The 26,956-nt window shown below is 45.4% G+C and overlaps 1 protein-coding gene across 3 annotated transcripts in view; it reads left to right on the top strand.

Annotated features, from left to right (window-relative positions):
* The window catches only part of plxna1a (plexin A1a), a 166,602-nt gene that overhangs the window by 4,152 nt on the left and 135,494 nt on the right, over nucleotides 1-26,956 (top strand). For all 3 annotated transcript variants that reach the window (XR_002197567.2, XM_010891486.3, XM_010891487.3), the window contains exon 2: nucleotides 18,684-20,062. Coding sequence is in view for 2 of the 3 variants with exons in the window: in XM_010891486.3 (XP_010889788.1) it covers nucleotides 18,890-20,062 (1,173 nt within the window). In the remaining variant the exon portion in view is untranslated. The remainder of the gene's footprint in view (nucleotides 1-18,683; nucleotides 20,063-26,956) is intronic.

Raw genomic sequence — 26,956 nt, 5'->3', positions numbered from 1 at the left:
CAAAATATAGAGAAAGTGAGTGTGTCTGAATACTTTTCTGAAGGAACTGTATCTAGTACTGACTAGCCTGCTTCTTAGCTTGTGTGCACTTTGCAGTTACATGGGGGACTTATGATTTAGTTTTTTCTGTAATATTATTTTTACAATGATCTTAAGCCCTAAGTACACATGACAACATATTTCATAATGACATAGCCTACTTCCTTTTCATACAATCTTCTTCCAGTACTGGTTGGAAAAGTGTAGAATCTGTAAGAGAAAACTTGTCAATTGTCAGAGATTTATTTTAGTAGATGTAAAGCATGAACATTTAGATTTTTCATGCTACAGTTTATTCTTTTAGGTAAAATATGTTCAGATACTTTTTCCTAACTTGGTTATTTCTAGTAAGCTGGGATAACAATCCGTAACTAGTTTTCAACTTTTTGGCATTTGGACATTTTGAACACTTTTGGTACCAGCGGTTTAGACATTAATGGCTGTATGTTGAGTTATTTTGAGGTGAAAGCAAATGTACACTGTTATACAAGCTGTACAATCACTACTTTGTAGCAAATTGTCATTTCTTCAGTGTTGTCACATGAAAAGATATAATCAAATATTAGCAAAAATGTGAGGGGTGTACACACTTTTGTGAGATACTTTATGTGTGGTGGTGGTTGCCACGGCTCCTGAACCATTAAGGCTAAAGACAACCCACTTGCATTAATATATCCCTTGTGTTCATGAAAAACAACACTATATTATGAAATAGACCATGATAATTCTAAAATAGGCCATAATATTATGAAATAGGTAAGGAAATTATGAAATAGGCCATAATATTATGAAATAGGTAATGAAATTATGAAATAGGCCACAATATTATGAAAAAGGTCCTGGAATTATGAAATGCATCTTGTGATAAAAAAAATCACATTTGTATTATTTTGAATGATCATAACATTCATTTGAGAAGTGGCATTTTTAAAAATGAGTTCATAAAAATGTGCCACTTAAAATAATTTGATTAGTTATATATTTAGTTATATCATTTCTTTTTTCCTTTGGACCTCCATAGTTAAGATTTAGAATTCATCTCAATAATAGCAAACCATTCTTCGGTTATTTTGGTCCCTGTTTTCCCCCCCTCCGGTCTTTCAAGGCTGCTCTGTCAGGGATAGTGGAGCTTTTAAGTCTGAAATGTTTTGAAGCTGGCTCTGCTGTAAAAGGCCACCTAGATCAAAGGGACAGAGATTGAAATAGTTTTTATTTTCAATTTTTCAGGGGGAAAAAATGACAGGTACAGAAAACAGAGGAGACCAACGTATCCAAAGTGTTCTGATCAAAATCACAATCTTCTGTGAAGAACACAAGCTCTAAGTCAGTGATTAGTATTCAGTTTTATTTTTGCCACATTGGGTATGCTGTTTGCTTTCTCAAATTTAGTTTGAGTGTCTAATGGATCGTCTGCCAGGTTTTGTCTGGAATAAACAGTTTTATCAGCATTTATTCTCTCAAAAGATCCTATATGTACTGTATAATCCATCTGTTTAGATTGTTATCCATACATCTGACTCCATAGAGGATAGTCCATTCCATGTTATTGTAGTAGTAAACCACTGTCAGCATCACTCCCACAGCATCAACATCCTCCCATCATCCTTCACAATTCAGAACATATTTATAGCCCGGGGCCATGGCCAGAGCTAGATGCGTGTTTCTTTCTCACATAGGTTTGAGACCCAGCTATCCTGATCCACTGTTTTCCTTGTCTAGCTGCTGAGAGGGGAAGAGAAGGGGGAAAGGAAGGGCTTTCTGGGGACAACGAGTCTGATGGTGACAAGGGCAGTGACATTGTGGGCCAGATACTGGGAATGTCTTTGTCAGCATGCACAACATTCCCCATCAGTGTACTGGCTGGCCCACCTCATTCTACTGAGTGCTCAGTCAAAGGAAAAAGTGACTGTGTGTGTGTGTATATGTGTGCATTTGAGCACACAGCCCTCTAAGTGGAAGTTATTACTAAACTCATCCAATAACAGCAAGACTGTCCCAACGACTTTGCAGTGGTTTGACATCACAGTGCAATCCTAGCCCAATTGGCTCAGTGTTATTGTCTGCTCTATTGTCCTAACCCTGTATAGAAGATCTGAGGCTGGGCTCTTCTGGGTACTGAGGTCAGTAGGCCACCCTGTTTATCTCAGGTGCCGTGGGCATCTAGAGGGAGGAAGCCTTGAAAGCTTGCATGGACATTCTGCTCCTAATCCCTCTTCCCTCCAGGACCCTTCTCTATTTCAACATCAGCATATCTCTTAGCCCTATCTATCAGCCTGTAGATTCAGGCCAACACACACACACACACACACACACACTCAACCATCTGCTGCCTGCTATCTCCGCTACCTATCACTAGCTTTTGTTACTTTGCTCTGCAGATTTAAGAGTGTCTTACTATTTGCTGTTGTGGCAGTCTGAGATGAGGCTGTAGAAATGCATGGGGATGAATTCACTCAACACATTTCCCAGCTAATGCTGTTTTTTCTTCCACAATTGCATTTTGAAGAGTGTTTGTTTAAGGATCTCAGCTGAGACTAGCTGAGGAAGCTTTGCTCCAGGCAGGTCGGGGTTCCTAATGAGAACACTGCCACACTGAGACACTTGCTGCCACACGCTGTGCATGTGCGTGTGTGTATATATATATATATGTGTCTCCATATTGTGTGTATTTGGCCCATACTACAGTCTGCTAGGAATTCGTCCCTCTTTTGAAACTAAAGTGAGTATTTCTTTCTTTGCAAGAGCTCAGCATTTTGCGTTGATCATTTACTACTATTACTTCTAGATCTTTTTTTGTCATTTTCTCTCGACCCTCCGACTTACTGCATTAAGTCTATTACCAGACTGCTTCTCTGTGTACAGAGGGCTGTGAATAATTCAGCAGGCCTGGCCAGGTCTGTAAGTAAGACTAATAGACAGTGTGGATCACAGGGGGGGCTGGTCCTGGGGACTTGGAGGGCCGGCCATGTGGACACTGCCAGCCCAACAAATCAGCTCCCTGTAGAGAGAGTACATGGTGGACTGACCCTGGTTCTCAGGGAGAGGACTTGGTGGACAGACCCTGGTTCTAAGGGAGAGGACTTGGTGGACAGACCCTGGTTCTAAGGGAGAGGACTTGGTCGACAGACCCTGGTTCTAAGGGAGAGGACTTGGTCGACAGACACTGGTTCTCAGGGAGAGGAATTGGTGGACTGACCCTGGTTCTCATGGAAAGGACTTGGTGGACAGACCCTGGTTCTCAGGGAGAGGAATTGGTGGACTGACCCTGGTTCTCAGGGAGAGGACTTGGTGGACAGACCCTGGTTCTAAGGGAGAGGACTTGGTGGACAGACCCTGGTTCTCATGGAGAGAACTTGGTGGACAGACCCTGGTTCTAAGGGAGAGGACTTGGTGGACAGACCCTGGTTCTAAGGGAGAGGACTTGGTGGACAGACCCTGGTTCTAAGGGAGAGGACTTGGTGGACAGACCCTGGTTCTCAGGGAGAGGACTTGGTGGACAGACACTGGTTCTCAGGGAGAGGACTTGGTGGACAGACCCTGGTTCTCAGGGAGAGGACTTGGTGGACAGACCCTGGTTCTCAGGGAGAGGAATTGGTGGACAGACACTGGTTCTCAGGGAGAAGGGAGTGGAGGTGGTGGAGGGGAGAGGCGGGGGTTCACCCAAAACTTAGTTGGGTTTTTCTAGACCCTGGTTCAGCCCCTGTTGTAGCACCTGTGTTGGTTGACTGACACAAGAATTCACACTTCAGAAAAGGACGCAACACACCCTTCCTTTTCTGTCAGTCTGTCAGTCTAGTCTGTCTGTCTGTCTGTCTAGTCTGTCTGTCTGTCTGTCTGTCTGTTTGTCTAGTCTGTCAGTCAGATTGTCTGTCTGTCTGTCTGTCTAGTCTGTATGTCTGTCTAGTCTGTCGTTCCGCGGCTATTGTCCCTCCTTTTCTGTGGTGTATGCCTCGGCGCTGAAGTGACTGACATCTGGTATCATGAAAACCCTAGAAGTGTCGAGGGACACTGGGCTTCAGAAGGGGGGTTAACCACTTTCACAGCTCCGGGGTCTCTTTCCATAGGTCACTATCCCCTTTTTAAACCCATTATTAAGGCTCTAATTACATGGGACCAGCTGTGTGTGCGAGTAGTTGAGTTCTGGTCCAGATGTGGTCATGTCCTCTGTAAGCGTTCTCAACTGACTTTGGACCAGCGGTGAGTGGTGAAATGTGGTTGAGTTCTGGTCCATGTGGTCTTGTCCCGAGACAGTGGTTTCCACTGATGTGATCCGCAGTACAAACAAAGAACGGGTGAAGTGCACGCTGGTGTTCGTTCAGTAATGTCCTAATTAATACCCCATTAAAGGATTTGAATGAGCCTATTGATCTCTCAATGGGGTGAGGTTATCCTGTAGACGGCTACACGCCAGGGAAAATATATTTCCCTTCTCCCTTTGTTGAACTCATGTATTTATTCATGGCTTTGCCCTGCTACTCCTGATGTAACACAGCGCAGTCCAAAGTCCCCTGCTCACTAACACCCCAAGGCCTGAGGCGGTCATAGGGTTTACAGTCCCTGTCAGAGCAGAGGAGCTTCCAGTCCCATGCATCTGATGGACAGATGTCCTGGCCGAGGCAACAGGAAGCCAATGCATTTCCAGATCTCTATCGGACCGCTAGGATTACTCTCCACACACACAACCAAACGGTCCAACCGTTGCCAGAGGAATGTGTGAACCCACCCCTCCCCCTCGTGGTGGGATATGAAAGGGTTAAATGAAAGGCCAGGATGAAGAGCTGCATTTCTCAGCGTTACCATGCTGTGTGACCTATAACTCCGCGGGCCTTCTCGGATGAATAACGCTTCCTCAATGCCACCGCCTTTTCTGTGTTTTTAAGCGGTGCTACTCTCTAGTCCTTTAGCTAGCTGGTGTTGCTAGAATGCTGCGTTCTGCAGCGAGAAGCCCGGCGATGGTGTTGTGGTAGTGAGGAGAGCGGAGGGTGAAATGGGGCTGAGAAACATGGCCTGTACTGTGGAACATCAGCAGTGTGTTTCCTTTAGCAGACCTGGCATGTGCAGACATTACTTAGAAGGCATTGAATCCCCCTCGTCCCCTCCCCTCTCTGGCGCTCCGAACGGCAAGCTCTGGAAATGATTATACTGGCAGCCCAAAGAGGACCCAGGCCTGCTGTGGGTCGTGGGCAGGGGTCAGGGTTCACATTCCTTTTCCCTGATGAGATTCTCTTCACATGTTTTCCTGCTAACTATCACAGTCAAGAGGGGACTGGCAGACTGTGACCCTCTGGCTGTCTCCGTATGGGAGCTGCTTTATGCCCGTTTGTGGGTTTGTTGACACATGCAGCATGTCAGCTAGTCACATACGGCCAAGTCAGACCTCCCCATTGACAGAAGTCTGTCCATTTTAGCTAACATGTTTTCAACCCTTAACAGATGAACATGAGTGAAAAGAGGCATCCGTTCTGACTAATGTGAAGCCTCTTTGGCTGTTTTCAACATAAGCATTTCAGACCTGCAGTTGGCATCTCCAAACCAAGAAGTATGACAATTACAGACAAGGTGCTATTTTCCTGTTGAACAGACAAAAGCATGGGTGTTTGACGACACCCGTCCACTGGTGGCTGGCACGCCTGTGTGCTCTTAGCACATTCCTTCCAGATTTCACAGCTTGGAATGGAAAGAGAGAGACGCTAGCCAGCCTCAAACTGGGACATTTATTGTGGAATGATGTAGCTAGTTCTCTCTGCCGTCAGTCTCTTGTTTATTTGTGAAGGAACTGACTGCAGCGTTTCTCCAGGACGACATTGAAGCATGACAGTCATGGCAGCATAATGTGGACAGGATGACTGTTAGCCATGACTTCAGATCCTAACAGCTGTTTGCCTCAGAAATCCTCCTGCCTTCTCCAGTGGTTCAGGTCTCCATGGCCAGTGGAAGCTTAGCTTTAAGTTTAGCAGAGGCTTAACATATCACTCACTCCAGGGGATTTTTTTGGGTGGAAAATTAATTGGTTGATACTAAGACAGCCACAAAGGGAGATTAAGAGATTTATGTCAATGTTAACTTCTTTCTTTGCAATCTTTTGAGCTCTTTTTACTTGTCTTTGTCTGTGTCTATTTATATATCTTTGTCCGTTTGTATCTTTCTGTTTGCATTTCTGACTGTCTGAATGACCAATATAGGAGAAATGCAGCTTAACCCCTGTGACCAGTGGCAGAACCCAATTTTACTGGTTGATTGTTATTAGCCACTCGATCGGTATGTTTATATTTGAGCATTTAAAATGACATACTTCCTTCTAGGACACCTGGGTAATATACACCTCTGTCAATAGACTCATTAATTGTGTACACCTTGGTTCTGTCACAGTCCATCAGTGTAGGCTAGTTTAAAGTCTTTGTATGTGTGTGTATGTAGCATTCATGGCCCACATGCTACATAGATGTACTGCAATTCCTTTGATTCTGCTACTTCTGAAAAGTGACATGAAATCCCTTCATATTACTATCTCCTTAAGGGAGTTGTCTTTAGCAAAAATGCTGGTGTTAAAAACCCATCTTGTGTTATAAAAATGAATTGTTGTTCATGCATTATTTTTCATCACAAGCTACATTTGAGCTGTGTTAGTTTGTAACATTTATGTCAGATTCAGGACTGTAATGGCAGAGTCTTTGAAGGGACGGTCTTATTATCTTAAAATGTGTCTCCTAATAAAATAATAATAAAATAAAATAGTATAATTTGTCTTCCTATGACATTCTAGAACTCAGTGTGCTTCTAAAGCATCAGACATGCTCAATGCATATAGTTGATTTGATTATTTTATAGTGAAAAATACATTTATATATATTTATAATGTCGACTAATTAATTAGTTAAAATAACTGTTGACTTTTGATGGACCAACATTTACTTCAGTCAGTACAGCCCCACCCATGACAGATGGTGTGTGTGTGTCTATGTCCAGGACCAGCCGTCCCAGTTGATGTCTTTGTCCCACTGACCTTGGTTCCTCAGTACTTTGAGAGTGTCTTTCTGTTCAGTAGTTAGTGTTGGTAGTTAGAATACAGCTCTGTATCAGCATGCTAACCCGTGGTCTGATAAGAGAGTGCAATATTGGATTCCTTTGAGTCACCGCTATGCAGGGTATGATCCACACCAGGGTAGGCCTCACACTTCCTGATCTCATGACCCCATTGACCCCCTGTGTGTGGTGCCCTCTAGGATGCCTGACTTCATGTCATCAGTTCTTAAAGACCCCAATCCCAGTCATGGTCTACTGACATATGTTTCACTGTGGAATGGTAGCTAGTACAACTTCTTTTCGGGAGTGTGTGTGTTTGTGTCCAGATATTAGGATGACTCTTTACACATGTCTGTTGTATATAGTCCATGTCATTTACATGATGGTGTCTGCATCTGTTTGCCATGGATTGTTTGCCTAGGGTCAATCCACTGAACTCTTTATGGACTGTTAAACCATTCTTCCTTATTTCCTGTTGAGTTGTCCATAGCTGAAAGACACCCATGATGAGTGGATCCCTTGGGCTGGGAGTGGAAAGCAGTCCACGAACAATGCCTTTGTCTCTGCGTGTAGGAACTAATAAACCCCATTCAGTGCTTGATGTGTAAATCAGGAAGTGCTGGAAAAAATTAAAAGTGACCGCATGAAGGGGGTGTCCTGGTGGCTCTGAAGGACCAGAACAGATTCCATTTTCTTTTCACAATAATGGATTGCATGTATATTGTCATATTTGCATTGTGGCATTGCGCATAGTGTAGCTTGCAAAAGTTGCACTTCTACAGAAGTAATGTTTGCCTTATATTCCAGACAATAAGAAAATCATTTTTGAATAAAAATGTAATTGAATCCATAAATAGCATTGACCTAAGTGTGTGGAGACATGGTATAAACATGTGATGGAAGTTCTACTCTTTAAACAGCTTTCCTGTTTCATAGAGTCACCCAGGGTTTCGGAGCTCAGTCACCAGAGATCACTGATGCACTTGGGTTAAAAGCCTATCTCTATCACTTCGAATGTTCTACAGTTTGCTCAGTAGGCTATTTCTTAGTAGTGAAAAGATATTGGTAGCATACAAACAGATTAGGATCTTCCTTTTCTGCAGGAGCCATTTGCTTTCTAACCTATGTTTTCCCACAATTCTATTTGATAAATTGCAAAAGGCCTGTTTTGGCTGCATGTTGATCACTGGCAGCTTTGCTGTGTATTCCATACTGTAGTGGTTTATGCCTGGGCTACACACGATTCTCTTGTAGGCTTTTTTGTATTGAACCTTTAGATCCTAGCCACTGTGCATTAACTCTTATTGCTTTCTCTTTTGAGATTTCAAGCTGGGTATCCGTAAAATCACTTTGTCACAATTGCTGATGTACAAAGGGCTATATTGAGCCTATCTGGTTAAAATACTGCTGGTGTGTTAACATATTCTCAGTGATGTCATTTCTTTCTGACCAGAGAGCAGTAACTGGCCTAATTCTAATCTTCTGTATATGTATTTCTGTTTTTTAGAAGCTCATTCAGCACCCTTTCAACAGAATTGGGTTGCAATTCTATAAGAATTGAAGTGATGTGTTACACTACGGAGGTCGTAGGCTCACAGACCCATGTGCTTCTCTCTCACCACAGCAAGAGCTACGCTGCCGTCTTAAGGCTCCTATGATGCACAGCAAATAGAATTAGCCATAATTGATTTTATAGTAATTTTTACATTACAAATAGTCAACACTGGTTTTCATGGTACAAGAGGTACTACATCCTGGGTTGATAGGTTCCAGAAGTAGGGTCTGGCTCAAATCAAGCACCCCTGACAAATCAAGGCCCTTCCCTGAGGAGTGGAACTCTTTCTTTTGACAGGAGGGCTTTCTCATAAACTGTTACACCCAAGAAACAATGATGTTGTGTCCAACTGACACTGCAGATGTAGACCTGGGGAATGCTGTGTTGGTTTACATTAAATCCAGTTTGATATGGAGTCCCCTGGATGTGTGCTCAGTGATTGTGTGTTTATGCAGTGTTCCTGTAGGACCCAGATGTGCACAGCTCACGCAGAGCCATGCAGACTGGGGACTGATTCAGGTAGAATCTAGGAAAGGCCTCCAGTAATGTGGTTGGATAAGCAGAGCATGCATTCTACCTGCGTGTGGTATAGACCCAGAGATATTGCTGTCATTTTCTGGCCTTTCCCCCGGGGGGGGGCCACGGCTGTTTATATTTCAGAGGTATTCTGAATTGACTTTATTGCTTGATTGAATTAATTGCCCGAATTAAAGCCCTTTACTACATACCGGACGCCATCAACCCGACAGAGATTAACCTTTCCTCCAGCTCCTTCCAGTCCAGTTGAATGGTGCTCCCTTGGGAAGGTATGGCGCTCAGGGGTCAGTAAAGGCCCTGGAGAAAACAAGCATACGTGCTGGCTTTCTATTCACATATTTATAAACCAACCCCGCCCCCACGGCCCCCGCTTTGGGAATATTTGGGCCCGGGAAGAGTTCAGCTCGTAGCCAGACTAATCAGAAACACATCAACAGCCGGATCCAGTTTTCCAGTGGCTCACTAGGGGCGCCCCGTGCCGGAGAGCACCAGAGCATTCTTCAACATCTGAAGCCCTCACTTAGGTCCTCTGCGTCGATCCCCATTACTACAGAGCGTTCCCCCCCTCGATAACAAATAGAGATGTTTCAGTGAGTATAGTTTGTATAGATGTGTTTGCTTCAGGTGGCCCTCGGACTTACTCGGCCATTGCTCTTTATTGGTTTAATCTTTACAGGTCCTTTGAAAAGAAAGCCTGTTTATATTAGGGTACCCGGATCAGAGGCCGTTGGAGTGGAGGGGGCGGGGGGGGGTGGTTTTTCCCCTACTCACATCGGATCAGCCATCTGCACATTAATGAGGAATTTCATTTGTATTAAAGATGCAAATGTAGCCTTTAAAGGAGATTGAAATGTTAAGCGGAAGTGTGCGTGGCGGGTACTTTATCTGCCTGCTCTGTTCATTAGCCTGGTGTAATTGTGTTAGCACAAACGCAGGCATCAGGACCAGAAATATCCCACTGGAAAGGTCACAGCAGCACCCGGAATGACATGGAGGTGTTCACACAGACTGACACACACACGATTCATCAAATTGATTATTCACCTAGAGGCGGCATTTCAAATTGCTGCCCTCCTTCCAGTGGCTTTGGGTACATTCCTTACCATGTCCTCTGACACAGCACAGGGCCAGGCTTCCTGACGTACATTCCTTTGTCGCTCTTATATCCAACTTACAGTCACACAGGAGGATTATACCAAGCAGCCATTCAGGTTCTACCTCAAGACTTCAGAGAGGAGTGTCACGCTTCAGTGAATGCTACCACTTGAGGTGAGCAGGTACTGTACATGCTCATGGGTAGACACACACACACACACACACACACACACACACACACAGGAAGAGGTACTGTATGTATTAATAAGAACAGGCTTACACTTTGGCATTCTTGGGTGCCAAAGTTAATTTCCCAGTCAAGAAATACTATTGTAAAGTCAATGCAGAACCACTTGTGCTTTTTTGTGTTATAAGTTTTGTGCTACGTCTCGATCTCTGCGTTTCGTTTTTCTATTGAGTCAATGGCATCGTTCGGTCGTTCCAACGCTTTCCTTTCTGAGACTTTGCTTCCCTGTACTGTTACTTTATTTTCTTTAGCCTATTTTATCAGGGATCTGTTTGTCAGATCGGATGAACACCATTGCGAGAAGCCTAAAGCAATCGATACACATTGCTGTTCGAATAGCACAACATGCCGCGTTTTCACAGCACTTAATGCGTCAACCAGAAAACCCTGCCCTAAGTCCTAAAGACCGGGGCTGGGCGCCAAGTGAGAGCCGGGATACCCGGCTATGGCCTAGTGTCAATGGAAACAGAAACATTTCTGGACTTCAGGGTAAAATACCAGTGTTTGGCACCAGTGGAAACGAGGCAGAAGTCTGAGCATGGCCCTTGCAATATGGATATAGAAACATAGGCATTTACTACCCTAACTCTTGTTTGTTAAATGCCTTATATGTGTGTTTGTGTCTATCTATGTATGTATACCTGCTCACCTCAGGTGGTAGCATGAAGCAGGACACTCCTCTCTGAGTTCTTGAGGTAGAACCTGTATGGCTGCTTGGTATAGTCCTCTTGTAAACCATAATCTCCCTAGGGAGAGGCCCAGCTACATTCCAGGACGACTGGCTCTGTGCTGTTTCACAAGGAAATTAGGCTCTATAATAGCTGATAGCCAGATAGAAACACATCAACAACCCTGGCTCAGTGAGGCTGCCTTTATGCATGAACACATCTGCAGTTGGATGTTTGCCTGGTGACCTTCCCCTCCTCCTCCTCTTCTCCTCCTCCTCTTCTGTGGGTGTCCCCCCCCGGTTTCCTCCCCTCATATGTGACTGGGTGAAACTGGTATTAACTGATGGGTGCTGCTGCAGCCTGTCAGACAGGTCTACTGGGTTCCTCCTGGCACCTTAACTACAACAGCCGAACAATGGGCACGGCATTATCAGCAAAATATTTTATACATTTCCAAAGTTCTGCGCTATATGACAGTATTCGATTAGCCTGTGTCTAATAATATTTTAATGCTAAATAAATAGAAAAGTGACTAGAACTTATGGATGGATGCAAGTCCATAATTGTGTTTTGTTGATGGCAGGTAAAATGTTGTCTCAAGCGCCATTCCAGAATGTAAACTGGGTTGAGATCTGGAACCATGGCATATCATGAAACATCAGCAAGTCTCCATTACTGAAGCCTGTGCCACATGTTCCCTTAAAACCATCCCAGTTTGAAATTCCCTGAGATCTCTTCTTCTGCCTATGGTAAACGAAACAATGGGCAACTGGGCTTTAAGCTGTTGTGATATTACATTGTGGAAGTACCTGCTTTTAATATACTTTGTATGTTACCTGATAAATATGCTAAGAACACATTCGTATCTACATTAACAATCTGGGAGAAATTAGGTTAAACTCAGGCCTACTGTTTTGCTCAGGAGCAGAACAACAGGGTTTTTCACCTTGTTAGCCCGGGAGTCAAACCAGCAGCCCTTCTTTTACTGTTCCAACCCTCTTGACCATTACACTTAAATTCCTGATGCATTCTCTTTGATTACATTTTTAAATAATCAATTTGTCAGTTTATGTCACAGTTATAACTTTAAAATAAACATTCAGATACTGCATGCATTTGACCAAAAGTACCATTTCACCCTGACCAGCTCTTAACCCAAAAGGGCTTCAGTCAAAAGGGCCGAAACCAAATGGTTAAATAATGCTATCCATTTTAGAGCGTTATTTCAAGCTTATAGTTTTTAAAATATTCATAATTTTGAATGAATTGTATTTTCAGTGGAATCAATGTCAGTTCACATTTTTAACCACCTGGGGTGTTGTGCTGATTTCTGAGGTGCTATTTTTAACTGTGCTACCTTTCAGTAACGATTCATGGGCAGAAACATGCACGCCCATACACACACGAACACATACTTAAGTAAATAGGCAAATGAGTGGAGAATGCACAGTGCCTGGTGATGTGATCCAATAGGAATGTGTGCTGACAATTCTAGAAAAGCCGGAAAACGTCTGCTGCACTCACCGGCCCAGTTCTGGGATTTGAAATCCCTCTCTTTGACTGTATTGTAAAGAGGACCCTGGAGCTACAATCACTTAAGTGTTTTTAAGTGCTTGAAAAGGGTGAAACATTGCATTTCATAATGGAATTTGCTGTAAATCACCAAAAACAGCAGTAGTAATTGTGCTATTTATGAAACTGAGTGGGTCCTGTTAAGCTTTTACTCTTAGCCTGTGTCAGGGGTCGTTACCCTCTTAGCGTTAACGGACAACAAAATGGAGTGAGAGGGAGAGAGAGAGTCAAAAATAGGAAAAGAGAACCCTGCCATACTTCTGACAAGCACAAATGTAAACTGGATGTAGATGCCCAGCCTTCAGGGGAGAATACGCACATTTGTTTCAGTTTGGACTTCAGTCAGTGCAATTTAAACCTTTTTATGAGTGCTGTGGAGCTATCACACCTGCTATAAAATGAGGTCATTGTCATAAATGTATTAGACAACCCAAAGAGTGAGGGTGTTGGCACTGTTCTGCTTTATTGCCCTCTCCCAGACTCGACCACACTCATACCACATTGTTATTAGCTAGCATAACAATAACATCATATATCTGGGAACTCATTAATGTATGGCCGCCACTATGGACAGTGTTTCTTAATAATTATTTGAGTGCATGTGTTGTTCATCCTTTGCACGAAATGCTTCATTCTAGAATGCTCTGTCCTTTTGTCAATGGCCAACTGGTTGTTAATAAACTATGCTGTTGCTGTGCTGCAGTGTGATGACTCGCTATAGACTTCACTAGGAGGTCGAAGACGGGCTTTGAAGCCGCTGACCAAATACCCAGGCGAGGCAGTCTCCTCTGCAGCAGTGTAAAAGGAGTCAGTGATTCTCTTTTATAGCTATCTCCTTGGAGTGCTTGGTGCTCACTGTGGCGCAGCCGACTTTGCAGAGACACTGTTTTCTATGTTTTTGAGAGGGATTTTCTAAAGCACTGGCCAGAGAAATCAAGGATAGGCTAGTAATTGTCAGCTAAAAATGGGCTAAAGTATGTCCATCCTAGTACCAGTCCCCATTAACCCGCAGTCCCCACTAGCTCCAGTTCCCACTAACACCCAGTCCCCACTACCTCCAGTTCCCACTACCTCCAGTCCCCACTACCTCCAGTTCCCACTAACACCCAGTCCCCACTACCTCCAGTTCCCACTAACACCCAGTCCCCACTACCTCCAGTTCCCACTAACACCCAGTCCCCACTACCTCCAGTTCCAACTAACACCCAGTCCCCACTACCTCCAGTTCCCACTACCTCCAGTTCCCACTACCTCCAGTCCCCACTACCTCCAGTTCCAACTAACACCCAGTCCCCACTACCTCCAGTCCCCACTAACACCCAGTCCCCACTACCTCCAGTTCCCACTAACACCCAGTCCCCACTACCTCCAGTTCCCACTAACACCCAGTCCCCACTACCTCCAGTCCCCACTAACACCCAGTCCCCACTACCTCCAGTTCCCACTAACACCCAGTCCCCACTACCTCCAGTTCCCACTAACACCCAGTCCCCACTACCTCCAGTTCCCACTAACACCCAGTCCCCACTACCTCCAGTCCCCACTAGCCCCAGTCCCCACTAGCCCCAGTCCCCACTAGCCCCAGTCCCCACTAGCCCCAGTTCCCACTACCTCCAGTCCCCACTTACACCCAGTCCCCACTACCTCCAGTCCCCACTCGCCCCAGTCCCCACTAAGCTATAGCACTTACTTGATTGGAGATTGAGACTTGGAGGACATGAACTGGAGTAAGAGGTCACGGGTCAGTCTGGTGTGTGCTTTGTTTGGTCTGGACTGGTGGTTGACGTAAGGACACAAGGACGCATTTGATCCCTTTAAATCCTTCAGCATTCCATAAACAGCTACTCTAAGATGATCACACATCGACTTTGTCTGAACTCCCCGCCTTTTATTACTGTGAGTGAATGTAGAATGTGTGCTATGCTGCACCTGTTTACCCATGATGCTGTTTGCTGTGTGTTTTGGATAGGTCTGTGAGCACGTGTGCAGGATTGAGAGGACTGGCTGGCCGGCTGCTCCAGTGGCCAACTGAACTGAATTGCCATAGAGTCATTGTATCCATTACGGGGCAGAGCTGCTTGTCCGTGCTAATCCTGTTTTTCCCTGAAAAACACAATAGTGTGTGTATGTCTGTGTGCGTGTGTGTGTGTCTGTGTGAATGATGGAGATGCCTGGTGTGTAGCGGGCAGCATGTAATTGTGTGTGTGTGTGTGTAGGCAGCTGTCTGTGAGGACACCGGTTCCGGCATGGAATGTAGTACAGTGTAAAAAGAGCAGTGTTCCTTGCAGGAAAAGGCAGCCTGGCTGCCGTGAAAACAGCCGTCAGACACACGGCCTTCATATTACAGCTGTATGGCCCCTTGCCCTTATGACCTCAGTGAACACACGGCCAAGGAGAGCTCGGCTTCCACCTGTCTAGCCTAACACACATATACGTCTGTTCCACCATAACAAGACGCCATTAATCGAATCAAGTCAACAGACAACGATAAATAAATGTCTCTCTTCTGTCACAAGATTCTCACATGTGTTTAGTTTGGCCAATCGTTTCCACTCCCCACCCCACCCCACCCCACCCCCCAGTAATTACAGCCTTACCATGAACCCACAAACGGCCAACATCCAATTTCGGCTCAGTGACTCCCCCTGTTAATGGCCACTTAAACCTCAACAGTTCTCTTTTTCAACACTCATTTGCAAACTGTTTGGAAAGGGACAATTCGTTCCTAATCTCTCATATTGCAGATTTGGCGGTGGAATTTTTCAGCTGCATTTTTCCCTGTCAGCTCTTTATTTTCAACCGAAGACCCTATTTATTTTTTCCCTCTCTCATACACACACACGCTCACACACAGATGCTTGTTTTCTTCATGAGGACCGTTTTGCCTTAACCCTAAAACCGACCCTAACCCCCAATACCACATGTCACTGTGCATGATTTAACTTTTTTTACAATCACTGTGAGGACAGCAACACACATACACAGATACAATGCTACTTTGGTGGCAATGATTTAGCTGCTTTAGCCTACCACTGCTATCGGAATATGAGGGAAACACTGGTATATGTGTATGTACATCTACAGCTATGCAGCATAAATGTTTATTCTAGACTTGGGAGTCCATATATTGTGTGTGTATGTGTGTGTGTGCATGTACGTGTGTGTGTGTGTGTGTGCGTGTGTGTTTGCCTATCCATCAAACAAGGATAGACAGCACAGGATGGAGTCTTTCCTCGACTCTGCTGTGTTTTGTCGTCGTTGCCTGTGGCTTGCCTCCCTCACACAGCCTCTGATGTGACCTCCATGTTAAAGATGCAGTGTGTATACATTTGCTTAAGTATGAGGCCCCAGTTTTGTGACCGGTGCTGTAATTGATATGCCACAAGCAATAAATCAGTGTTGCCGCTGTGGCTCGGGGGCCATTATCTGAGGAGGCAGGTTGAGCCCAGCCGTCCGTCCATCCACTACACAACCTGCGCCAGTCTCCCTCGGCTCTGCTTGACTTTGCTCTTTGTAGCCAAACCCATTGATTAATTTATCCCGCCCCCGCATTTCCTCCGCCACCAACGGCCCTGAGAGTTTGGTTTGAAAAATCAGGAGCTAATGATCATGGTGACTGTTTTGGCAAATATTGGTACTAGCTTAAAAACCACTTCAGTACAGTTTTTCTCGATTGCTAAGATACTTATAATGAAACAGAGGTCAAGTTGATCTGAAGTTTAACCTAATGAGCACAGCAGTGTTCTTGGATTGCAAAGCAGTTAGTCATTTCTCAAGCTCTTTTTGACCATTTTGTCAATCATGGCCTTTCCATGTGAGAGGCTGGGTAGCGGGTTCAATTCGATTTCAGCAGATCAACTGTCATCAATAGTAAGAATATATTGGAATGAGGGTTAACCATGCTAGGATATATTAATAGTTGTAGTCACTATTTATTTGGCCATTGTGTAATGATTGATTAGAATAACTTTCCATAAGATAACAACTTGTATCTTTTGATGCAGATACTTAATTGTGTTGTGTTTTTAATGTTTTCCGTATCAGTGCATTTTGCGTATGCAACTTGCCATTCTGGACAGCAGTGTTTTTTGTTTGGACCTGCATGTTCACTGTTTTGAAAACGTAAACAGTAGTAGCTTGCAGGATAATGATCATGGAGGTTATTGTTATGAGTGCATTTCATAAGTAGGTAGTTTGCATTAACTAACACCACTAAAACCACTGGTTTTGAAATGTTCTGTCTGAGTGGTTCACCATGACTCGATAATTGACTGACTGATTGACTGGCTGGCTGGCTGGCTGAATGTCTTACTGACTGGCTGCCTGAATGGCTGGCTAAATGTTTGACAGACCGGTTGACTGACTGGTTAATAGACTGGCTACACGATTGGCTGGCTAAATGTTTGATGGGCTGGTTGACTGAATGGTTAATAGACAGCCTAGGGGTTTGGCAGGCTAAATGGTTGATGGGCTGGTTGACTGACTGGTTGCCAGACTGGGTATCTGAATTCCAACTGTCCAAGTTGGAATAGGCATTGTTTTTCCATTTAGACTAAGGACCACGCCCTATCCTGTTTTCTTCTCAACCATTTCTCTTGCTCTTCTAAACTCTGCTGTTTTGTAGAACACTGACTGTCATCCAGAACCTTTCTAGTCCCCACAACGTTTAAAAAAATTCAATTTCTGTAATATATCTAATTAATATTCAAGCTAGTCATTGTCTTCTCAAGACATAAAACAGCTGCATTTCGCTTTATGTTTTCCAGTAGTTTTTCGTCCCAATTCAATCAAAGCGCTGAAATCAGTTCAGGGAGAGATAATGTCAAACAAGTTTAATTGTGGCATTTTGCATGTTTATTTTTAGTAAGTGACTAAACAGTGTCCCAGTTGTGCACCTGGTAAATAGACCTCTGATTTTTAATGTCATTTTATTTACTCCATTAACAGAGACATATGTCAGAGACTAGCAATCATTACATTGTGTGTCTATTCACAGATTTGTGATTATAATGTATACACACTCATGCTTGTGTGAGTGTGAGAGAGGAAATATGAGTGTGTGATTGTGTTAGGTAAAGTTTTTCATTGTTTTTATTTAAATTAGTGCATTTGGTTGGTTAAAAACAAGGTGTTAGATTGAGCTCAAATGACACCATCTATGTGACCATTGTCTTGGTGGGCTGGACAACAGTGCGATCACATAGCGGATGCTGATGTCTGACTAGCTAGGATTGTAACAGAGACGTGAAAGACTGTCTGTCTGGGCCGGGAGTACGAGAGAGGCTGGAGGATGAAGAGGGGGACAGGAAGAGCAATGAGAGGGGGGTATTTGTCATGGAGCCCCTTGAGTTCTGATTGGTGTGGTCAACCTCTTTGTTTTGGTCCTCACTTCACACAGAATCCTATATTCGTCACCCCGAACCTTCCATACTATCGCTGTCATCGCAGGAGCACAGCGAGTCTGCCCCTCTAGTCAGGCCACAATGACAATATTTACAATGGTCTGTGGTTGAGTGAAATACGCGTGCCGACTACAAGTCATTCAGTGCGGTGATTGGGTGTACGGTCCTGTCTTGCTACGCAGTAGTACATTTGTTTTCTGCTGTATCCTGCGACGGTTGTGTTCACCCCTCCGCAGTGCTGCAGGTGATGGTGATGATGCGGGCGATGTGTGTAAAATATATATGAGGACACACCGTGGTTTGTCAACCTAATGCTCTGTGTTGAGTTAGTGAGAGCTCTGTCTGCCAGGCTGACATGCTCATTAAATGTTGTATAGGATTCCCCCTAAGGTCCTATTGTAATTTATGAATGTTTATGTATTAGAACTTGTTTTCGCCCTCACCACTCCGTGTGGCTGGCAGAGCTTTTAAAACCCTGGCCAATCGATAGCTAGCGTTCTCTCATCCTGTCTCCTAATGTGTTTCCCCCTCCCTTCCCTTCGCAGGGCTGGCGGCCGAGGAGCTGTGGATGATGCTGTAGACGATAGAAAGGAGCCGTGCAAAGATACACTGCCCAGAGGACACAGCCCGGGCCAGAGCTACACCTCCACTCTGCTGTCCTTCGGCCTGGTGTTGGACCGCCACCGCGCAGCTGCAGTAGAGGAAGACACGCAGACGTCCAGGAAGCTCTCCTCTCCCGGCCGAGGCCAACATGAGCACCCAGGCGACCCCACCCCGGGGGGGCCCCCTCTTTCCCATCCTCCTCCTGCTGTCAGGAGTGTCCGCCACCATCCCCCGCGACCTCAGGACCTTTTCCCCTCCCGAGGGGGGGCTTACACACCTTGTGGTCCACAATAAGACAGGTGAGGTGTACCTGGGAGCTGTCAACTGGATCTTCAAGCTGTCCAGCAATCTGACCAAGCTACGCAGCCACGTCACAGGCCCTGTGGTGGACAATGAGAAGTGTTACCCCCCTCCAGGCGTCCAGTCCTGCCCGCACGAGCTGGCTCAGACCAACAATGTCAATAAGCTTCTGCTGCTGGACTACGGTCAGAACCGCCTAATCGCCTGTGGCAGCACCTCCCAGGGCATCTGCCAGTTCCTCAGGCTGGACGACCTGTTCAAGCTGGGCGAGCCCCACCACCGTAAGGAGCACTACCTGTCCAGCGTGGCCGAGGCTGGCACTATGTCCGGGGTGGTCATTGGCGGAGAAGCGGCCGGGGGCGGGGGAGGTGCCGGCAAGCTGTTTGTGGGCACACCCATCGATGGAAAGTCTGAGTACTTCCCCACTCTCTCCAGCCGCAAGCTGATGGCCAACGAGGAGAACGCTGACATGTTCAGCTTTGTCTACCAGGACGAATTTGTCTCCTCACAGCTGAAGATCCCTTCCGACACGCTGTCCAAGTTCCCCGCCTTCGACATCTACTACATCTACGGCTTCAGCAGTGAGCAGTTTGTCTACTACCTTACCATGCAGCTGGACACGCAGCTCACCTCCCCAGATGCCAGCGGGGAGCAGTTCTTCACCTCTAAGATAGTGCGCCTCTGTGTGGACGACCCCAAGTTTTACTCCTACGTGGAGTTCCCCATCGGCTGCACCAAAGACGGGGTGGAGTATCGTCTGGTGCAGGACGCCTACCTCAGCCGCCCTGGGGCCAAGCTGGCGCGCTCCCTGGACATCACGGAGGACGAGGAGGTGCTGTTCACCGTGTTCGCCCAGGGTCAAAAGAACCGGGCCAAGCCCCCAAAAGAGTCAGCTCTGTGTTTGTTCACCCTGCGCCGCATCAAGGAGAAGATTAAGGAGCGCATCCAGTCCTGCTACAGGGGAGAGGGGAAACTGTCATTGCCCTGGCTGCTCAACAAGGAACTGGCATGCATCAACTCAGTGAGTCCAGCTTTGTGTCAACAACAGTTGCGATGTTGCGGATGTGGTTTGTGTAAAGCTTTACCTTAATTTGGATCGTCTTTAATCCAGTATGTGTGTGAGCGAAAAGATCCCTCTGATCTTCCCCTGGGGGACTCGAGCATATGTGCCGCAGGCATGGAGGTGCGGGGCGTGCAGTAGAGAGAGCAGACAGACTGAGTCCCCCTGAGAGTGGCCGTCTTTGGAGGCCTACCGACCCAGCTACATCTCAATTAGACACACTATCTGACGCAGAAATCCACAACATTCTTTTAGTTACATTGGAAGCAGCTAGCCTCTGACTCTCGCTCTCTCTACCTCCTTCTCGTGCCTTCCTTCCCCCATCCCTCTCTCCACCCTCCAGTCTGGTAATGGGAACAGGTACAGCCCTCTCTCCTGTCCAGTGGGCAGTGTCCGCCCTGGCTGGCCGTTGCCACATCATTAGGCTTGTTTGTGGGATTTGTCGGCCATCACTCTGTTTGCTTGGAGAATCCACTCTCTTCTGGCTTTAATTGATTTGTACAGTCCAGGCGCTGTCGTCCCGTAGCCTGGCGTGACACCCCTGTCCTCACGGAGCTCCTGCCCTGGAGGGGGCAGACTGGGTTTGGAGGTGGGTCTGGGTCAGCCTGCACAGAGGGGTTGGACTCATTGCATGTCTGATGTCCCAATCACAAGCCAGGGGAAGCACAGAGAACACAGGAATCTCCTGAGGATTCTGTTGGCTTGGCTGGGCTTGGTTGTGGTCAGTCTGCTGTTTCTCATGTTAGTCAATCCTCTGTAGTCTCCCTAATCGGTTTTCCTCTGCTATGGATGGGCTAGCAAGGACAGTCAAAAGACATCCAGTCAGTGGAACAAGGTGGAAGAGAGAAAGAGATGGATATTGCATTTAAGATATGAGCGTAAATGACTGGTGTGAGATATGAGTCATTCTCTAAAGCAGCATTTAACAGTGCCTTGAAGCAGCTCTTGTCTCCCTAGGCCTGACTATCTGTCATGGATGTGGGTGGGGTACTATTTCTCCCCTTCTCTCTCTCTCTCTCTCTCCCTCTCCCTTCCTTTCCTCCCACTTTCTCCCTCCTCTCTCTCTTTGCTTTCCCCCCTCACCCTCTTTACCCTCCGTCCTGTTTCTTTTCTGTCTTTCATCCTGTTTTTTCATTTTGTCTGCCATCCGTCAGGTTCTGGCTGAGGAGGATGATCCCAACGCAGCAGTAGGAAGGAGTAGAGATCAGGGCAGTGGGGGCGGTTTCTCTCTGTGCTTGGTGCTTGGCAGACAGTGAGCAGCGAGCTCAGGCGCCTGTATTAATGATAGTAACCGTGGCTATTCTAATGGCAGCTGGGGGCAATCTGCTGAGGTAATGACGGCAGCATGCCTGACTGGCGCAGATGAAAAGATTACGCTCCCTCAGCCCCTTCCTTCCACTCCCCACTCCTTCTCCTATGCCCCCCCCCACACCCCCCACACCAGGGCCCTTCATCAATACACTGCTAACGTCCTTCAGTCCAGCTCATGCATTATTTACCTGTCTTGCAGCTGAATTGGTGCTACATTCTGTATAAGATGCTGGAGTAGTGGTGAAATGTAGTGCACTTAGTAGGGAACTAGGGGGCCATTTGGTATGTTTAAGTCACTTCCCTGTGTTCACCTTCTGTTATTCAATTGATAATAATTGCCCTGAAATCAGAACCCCCCCTCTACCTCACTCTGCCACACTGAAGCAATTAATGTCACCTTCTCTCCAAAACCGCGATGACTTAAAGCACGCACAGGGTGAGATGCCGCACTGAAATATCTATTTGGAACAGATGCAACAGAAATAGACAAGGGGACAGATGGAGGGAGTACATAAGAGAGAGAAGGAGAGAGGAAAAATTGAGAAAGGAAGAAGGGAGTGAGAGAGAGAGAGAGGAGGGACACAGAGAAAGAAACAGCTGCACACAGTGGCATGACAGGCAGCTAGAAAGACATACCAACCGACCTACAGACAGACAGACAGACATACCGAGACACAAAATAAGGATAAGGATAAGTGATGTCTCTCTTCTGCCCAGTGTGACTGAATCACTATAAGACTATGCAGGATATGTAAATGAGATACAGTACATGATTGTGCTTTATTACCATCTGGTGTACTGCTTGTGATCGATCAAGGGCATGTCATGGGGACATAATGATGATTTCATAGAGGCCTCATGTTTCATAGAGCCAGACAGCCTCTCCAGTTCGTTAGTACGACCTTGGACTGTATTGTTGTATTGATGATCAGAGCTGACAGAGATTATTTTACACAAAGACATTTACACCCGTAATGAGGTTCTTGACCACCATTTTAACCATCTGTCTCAGATTCCGACATGTTTTGTCACTTCCATTTGACACACATCGCTGATAGATTCATCATTAACTCTAAGCGAGAAACCGTAGCTTAAAGTTTCATCTGGCAGATCGGAACACAGTGTTAGGTTGCTGCGTGCTTGTCATGTTATGACAGCCTTAATAGTAATGTCACTAAATGACATGTTACTACTGTTGCCATGTTGAAGGAAGAAATTCCAAAATGGCCTCACTTGGCCTGCTGCTGATTTTATTAGCTCTCTCTGACACCTATTCCTTGTCCATTGTGGCGGTAGTGTAATGAAATGCTGGAAGTTTGAAAGTTATGGGTGACCTTCCTTGCCAGCTGCGGGCTCATTTCCAAAGTTGTGTATCGTGCCCATGAAAACAACAGGTTTAGCATTGCTAATGAGCTTTTCAGTATGTCCTCAAAAGAAATAAAACTGGAAAAAAATGGCATCAGAAACCAATCAAACAAAATGGCCACCACAAATACAGCCAGTAGTCTTCTAGGGTGTATGAAGCAGAGACATCTCTTAGGCTATGAAGGAGAACCATTACGATGCATAGCAACTTATCCCTGCTCTGTGTGTATTTTACATGTACATTTTAAAAATTTAGCTGATGATACATTTTTATCAACACATATTTGTGTTTATTCTCTCGGCCTGGGAAAATTGCAGAAGCCCTGTCTTAAATCCTCGCTCCTCAATCTCATACTGAGTGCACACCGCATAATATTGTGTTTATTGACATTAACAAGACTATCACTTTGATTGGAGATTGCAGGGCCAATGAATGTTACTCAGTTAACTGGTGGCACTGTCTGATGATTCAAATACTTTCATCGCTCCATTCTATTTAATTGTAGTCTTTCTGTCATTAGTGCGTCCAAATTAACACAGTACACTGAGTGTTGAAAACAGACTGAAGTTGAGAGAGATTGTGTGACATCTTGCGTGGAGATGCATGAGCCTGCTAACTCTACCAGAATGGAGACGAGTGGAAACACAGACAACTCATCCAGTGCCTTTTGACTTTTTAAACATGTTCGCATGCTAACACTTTGATTGCAGTCTCTTACTAATCCAACCATTTATTCAGCTAACTAGCAAGTTAAACCAATTTCGTCGGTCGTTATCCCCTAACGTATTCCACAAGTGGACTGCCGATAGATAGAAATAATTAGTGGCTACAAGTATTCAAATGTATTCAAAAAAAGGTTGAATAAATATTTACAAAAGTTTCGTGCGTTGCGAATTCTAAAGCCTAGTCCTCAGTCGCAGGGCTTCTGTGCTAGCTGAGAGAGATGAGGGCGGTAGCATCACTCATCCCAGTAAAGATCCTCTCAGCAGGACAAATGTTATTCAAATGAGGCCGGCCTGCCTGGCTGTGTTAGACGTGAGCATTGAGATGAAACCGTGTGCAATCTATCCCACACAAGAGATGTCATTTCAAATCAATAACTTAGCTAGTTAACTCGGTCATAGGAAAAATGACCTCCCACTCTCAACCTTTCAACATCTGCAAAGTGTGTGTAGGTTGTAAATCTTTTAACGAGCCAAGGATTTGAGTGCTCCCGATCTAATTGTGAGTGTAATTATTTATTGATGTGTGTGTGTGTGTGTTCTGGTGTGTAGAGAGAGAGTGTGGGTGGGGGGCTGTTATCACTTAGAGCTATAGAGCTATTTACCAGCCGCGATGGTGAGTACAGCTGTATTTGTTGTTTCCTGTGGTGCTGTGCGATGAGATGGATCCAGAGAGCATTAGTCTATTTCATAGTTAGCAGAGTCAAGACACCAGGCCATTCTGCTCTGCTACAAGAGGACTAGTCCCTTAGCATTAAAATCACAGTCCCTCTTTCTATTCCAAATCCAAATTCCTTCCCACCAACAGTGGTGATTATTCAGCTTTAAACTGTTGTCATCCACTGTATTAGTTTGTCCTGAGTGGATGTAGCATTCTAAAGAGCCTGAATGTTTACTCAGGAAGTTTGACTTGAAGGCTTAGGCCTCCGTCTAGAGACACTGGAGACTAAGCACATCTACCTCCATCTGGAACATGTACTATTGTTTATAAAGCTGTGAATAGGGACCATAATTATCAGTAGGCCCACATAGATCAGAAACTCTGCTCTGTCAACAACTGGGCATATATTCTTCAAATGGAAAAGAGATGTTGTTTCCATTTTCTGTTATGGATAACCACAGAGGTGTTCGCATTGGAAAGCAGAGGACTTTAACTAGCCCAAGTCCTGGTGCACAATCACCAAGATGCAGAGTTTTTGAATGCTCCAATAGAAATATGCATATCTGACATTAGTGGGTTTGTTTTTGTAGCGTTAACCTTCCAGAATGTGTTTGTACCGAACATGGCCCAGGTTGGAAGGACACATGTTGAAGTCAGTTGGTTGTCACTGGCATTGGGCTTCATTTCTCTAACATTCATTGGGAACTGTGTTGCTTTTTCCTATGGAAAAAAAAATAATTCTTCCATGTCTAATGTGAAATGTAACAGTCTGTTCCAAGATGGTTTTGCAAACATATATTTTGGCAATTGTTTTATTTGGCCAAGCCAAACATTTAACATTAAGTTCCCTATTCTTTGCCAAGGCAGCCACCCAGACATTATTCTCTCCAGCAATACAACGTGTTCTTTGGAGTTTAGCAGTAAACTTATTCCCAATCAACCTCTTTGTCTCAATTAGCATTGAGCATGTGATTATCTAATGGCTCCCTGTTCCCTACATATTACAGAACTTTTGACCAGATCCGTATTGGCCCATGTCAAAAGTAGTGCCCTACATTTTGGGAATATGGGATGCCATTAAGGAGGTTCTCTTGTATTTTATAGGGAGCGGCAGCAATACAAGCAGCAAAAGTTGTTTTAATAGCAGCAACAGCAGTAGTGACAGCAGTGACAGTAATAGTAACAGCAGTGACAGCAGAAACATTATATGTAACAGCAGTAACAGTAATAGTAACAGTTGTAACAGTAAGAGTAGTAGTGACAGCAGTAACAGAAATAGTAACAGCAGTGACAGCAGTAACAGCAGCAGTGACAGCAGTAGTAACAACAGTAGTAACAGCAGTAACAGTAATGGTAACAGCAGTGACAGCAGTAGTGACAGCAGAAACAGTAATGGTAACAGCAGTGAGAGCAGTAGTCACATTATTAACAGTAATAGCCGCAGCAGTGACAACGGTAGTAACAGTCATAACAGCAATAGTCCCAGCAGTAGTAACAGTAGGTACAGCAATAGTAACAACAGTAACATCAGTATTAACAACAGAAACAACCGTAACAGTTGTGACAACAGAAACTGAAGTGTTAGTCATTGTAGTAACAGCAGTAACAAGTGCAACTGTAACTCTTAGCTCTAGCAGCTAACTGCTCTGCTCCGTTGACATGTACTAAGCTCAAAAGCTTTAGTCGGAGCAAGTGTACTTCATGAAGAGTAGAAGTAGATTCCAGTTCTAAATCCTCAGCCTTAACTAGCCTACTGGCATGACTTCTAGAGAGGCTTCACCCCAGTCCTTCACCCAGAAAAAAGGGCATTCCTGATGAGTCGCCTTCCTCCCCTCCTCATTCCTCTGTTGTCATGGCGCTGGGGTTGGGGGGGGGGGCACTGAGAGAGGGTCATTATGAGATGTGGAGGGCTTTTCTGCCATCGTGAATGGAGCCTAATGTACTCCCTCTCCTCAGCATTGACAGAGATAGAGAGAAAGCCAGAAATGGACAGCTTTTCAGAACTCATTAAGCCACGCCACTGTTTGAAAACGTCAACAGAGATTACATGGACTGTGTGTGTGTGTGTGTGTGTGTCTGATTGTGTGTGTGTCTGTCTGTCAGTGTGTGTGAGTACCAGACTAAATCCAGGGAGGGCTTTAGTAATTGGATTATATTAGGCCCGGGCAGGTTTATTTCAGATTATACTGATTGTAAACCGAAGCATTTGGCCAACATAGTTAAAAGCATCTACTCACGGCGCTGTACTCCATGAAACACGGCGTTCGTTGGCCGGGACAGCTGAACTCCCTGGTGGCAGCAGCCCGTTGTCCTGCTGCGATACAGTCATCGTACACAACTACAATGACACGTCCTCAGTGTCCAGACGTCCCCGCTAGTTCCTCTCTCGTTGCTGTTATTACGGGTTCTTGTCTGTCACTAGGCAGTTCACTGTTATTATTAGAACCCAGAGAATGCCACAGGGCCTTCTGCTACCATCCCCCCGTGGACATCCAGGTGAAAGCGTTAGGCAACGTGACCTTTAGAGTTTGGCTGAGAGGAGCCTGGTGCCGGGGAGAGTTGCATTAGAGGCGGGGTCTGTAGGGAACAGTCACATGTTGCCTTCCACCGACGCCCTGGGACGCCCCATAACAGCATGACATGCCCCTGGCCCCCTACCAGAACCTATCAAAACAACACACTCACGCTCGCGGTACAATAAAGCGCGTACAGTCACACACGAGTGTGACAGGGTCGGAGGGGAGGCAGCAAAAACAAAATCTTGGTCAATCATGATAGAAAATGGAGCTACAATG

The sequence above is a fragment of the Esox lucius genome, chromosome 12, assembly GCF_011004845.1.
Source record: "Esox lucius isolate fEsoLuc1 chromosome 12, fEsoLuc1.pri, whole genome shotgun sequence".
NCBI lineage: Eukaryota > Metazoa > Chordata > Actinopteri > Esociformes > Esocidae > Esox > Esox lucius.
The sequence above is the reverse complement of the archived record's forward strand: the minus strand, read 5'-3'. Positions and strand labels throughout refer to the sequence as shown.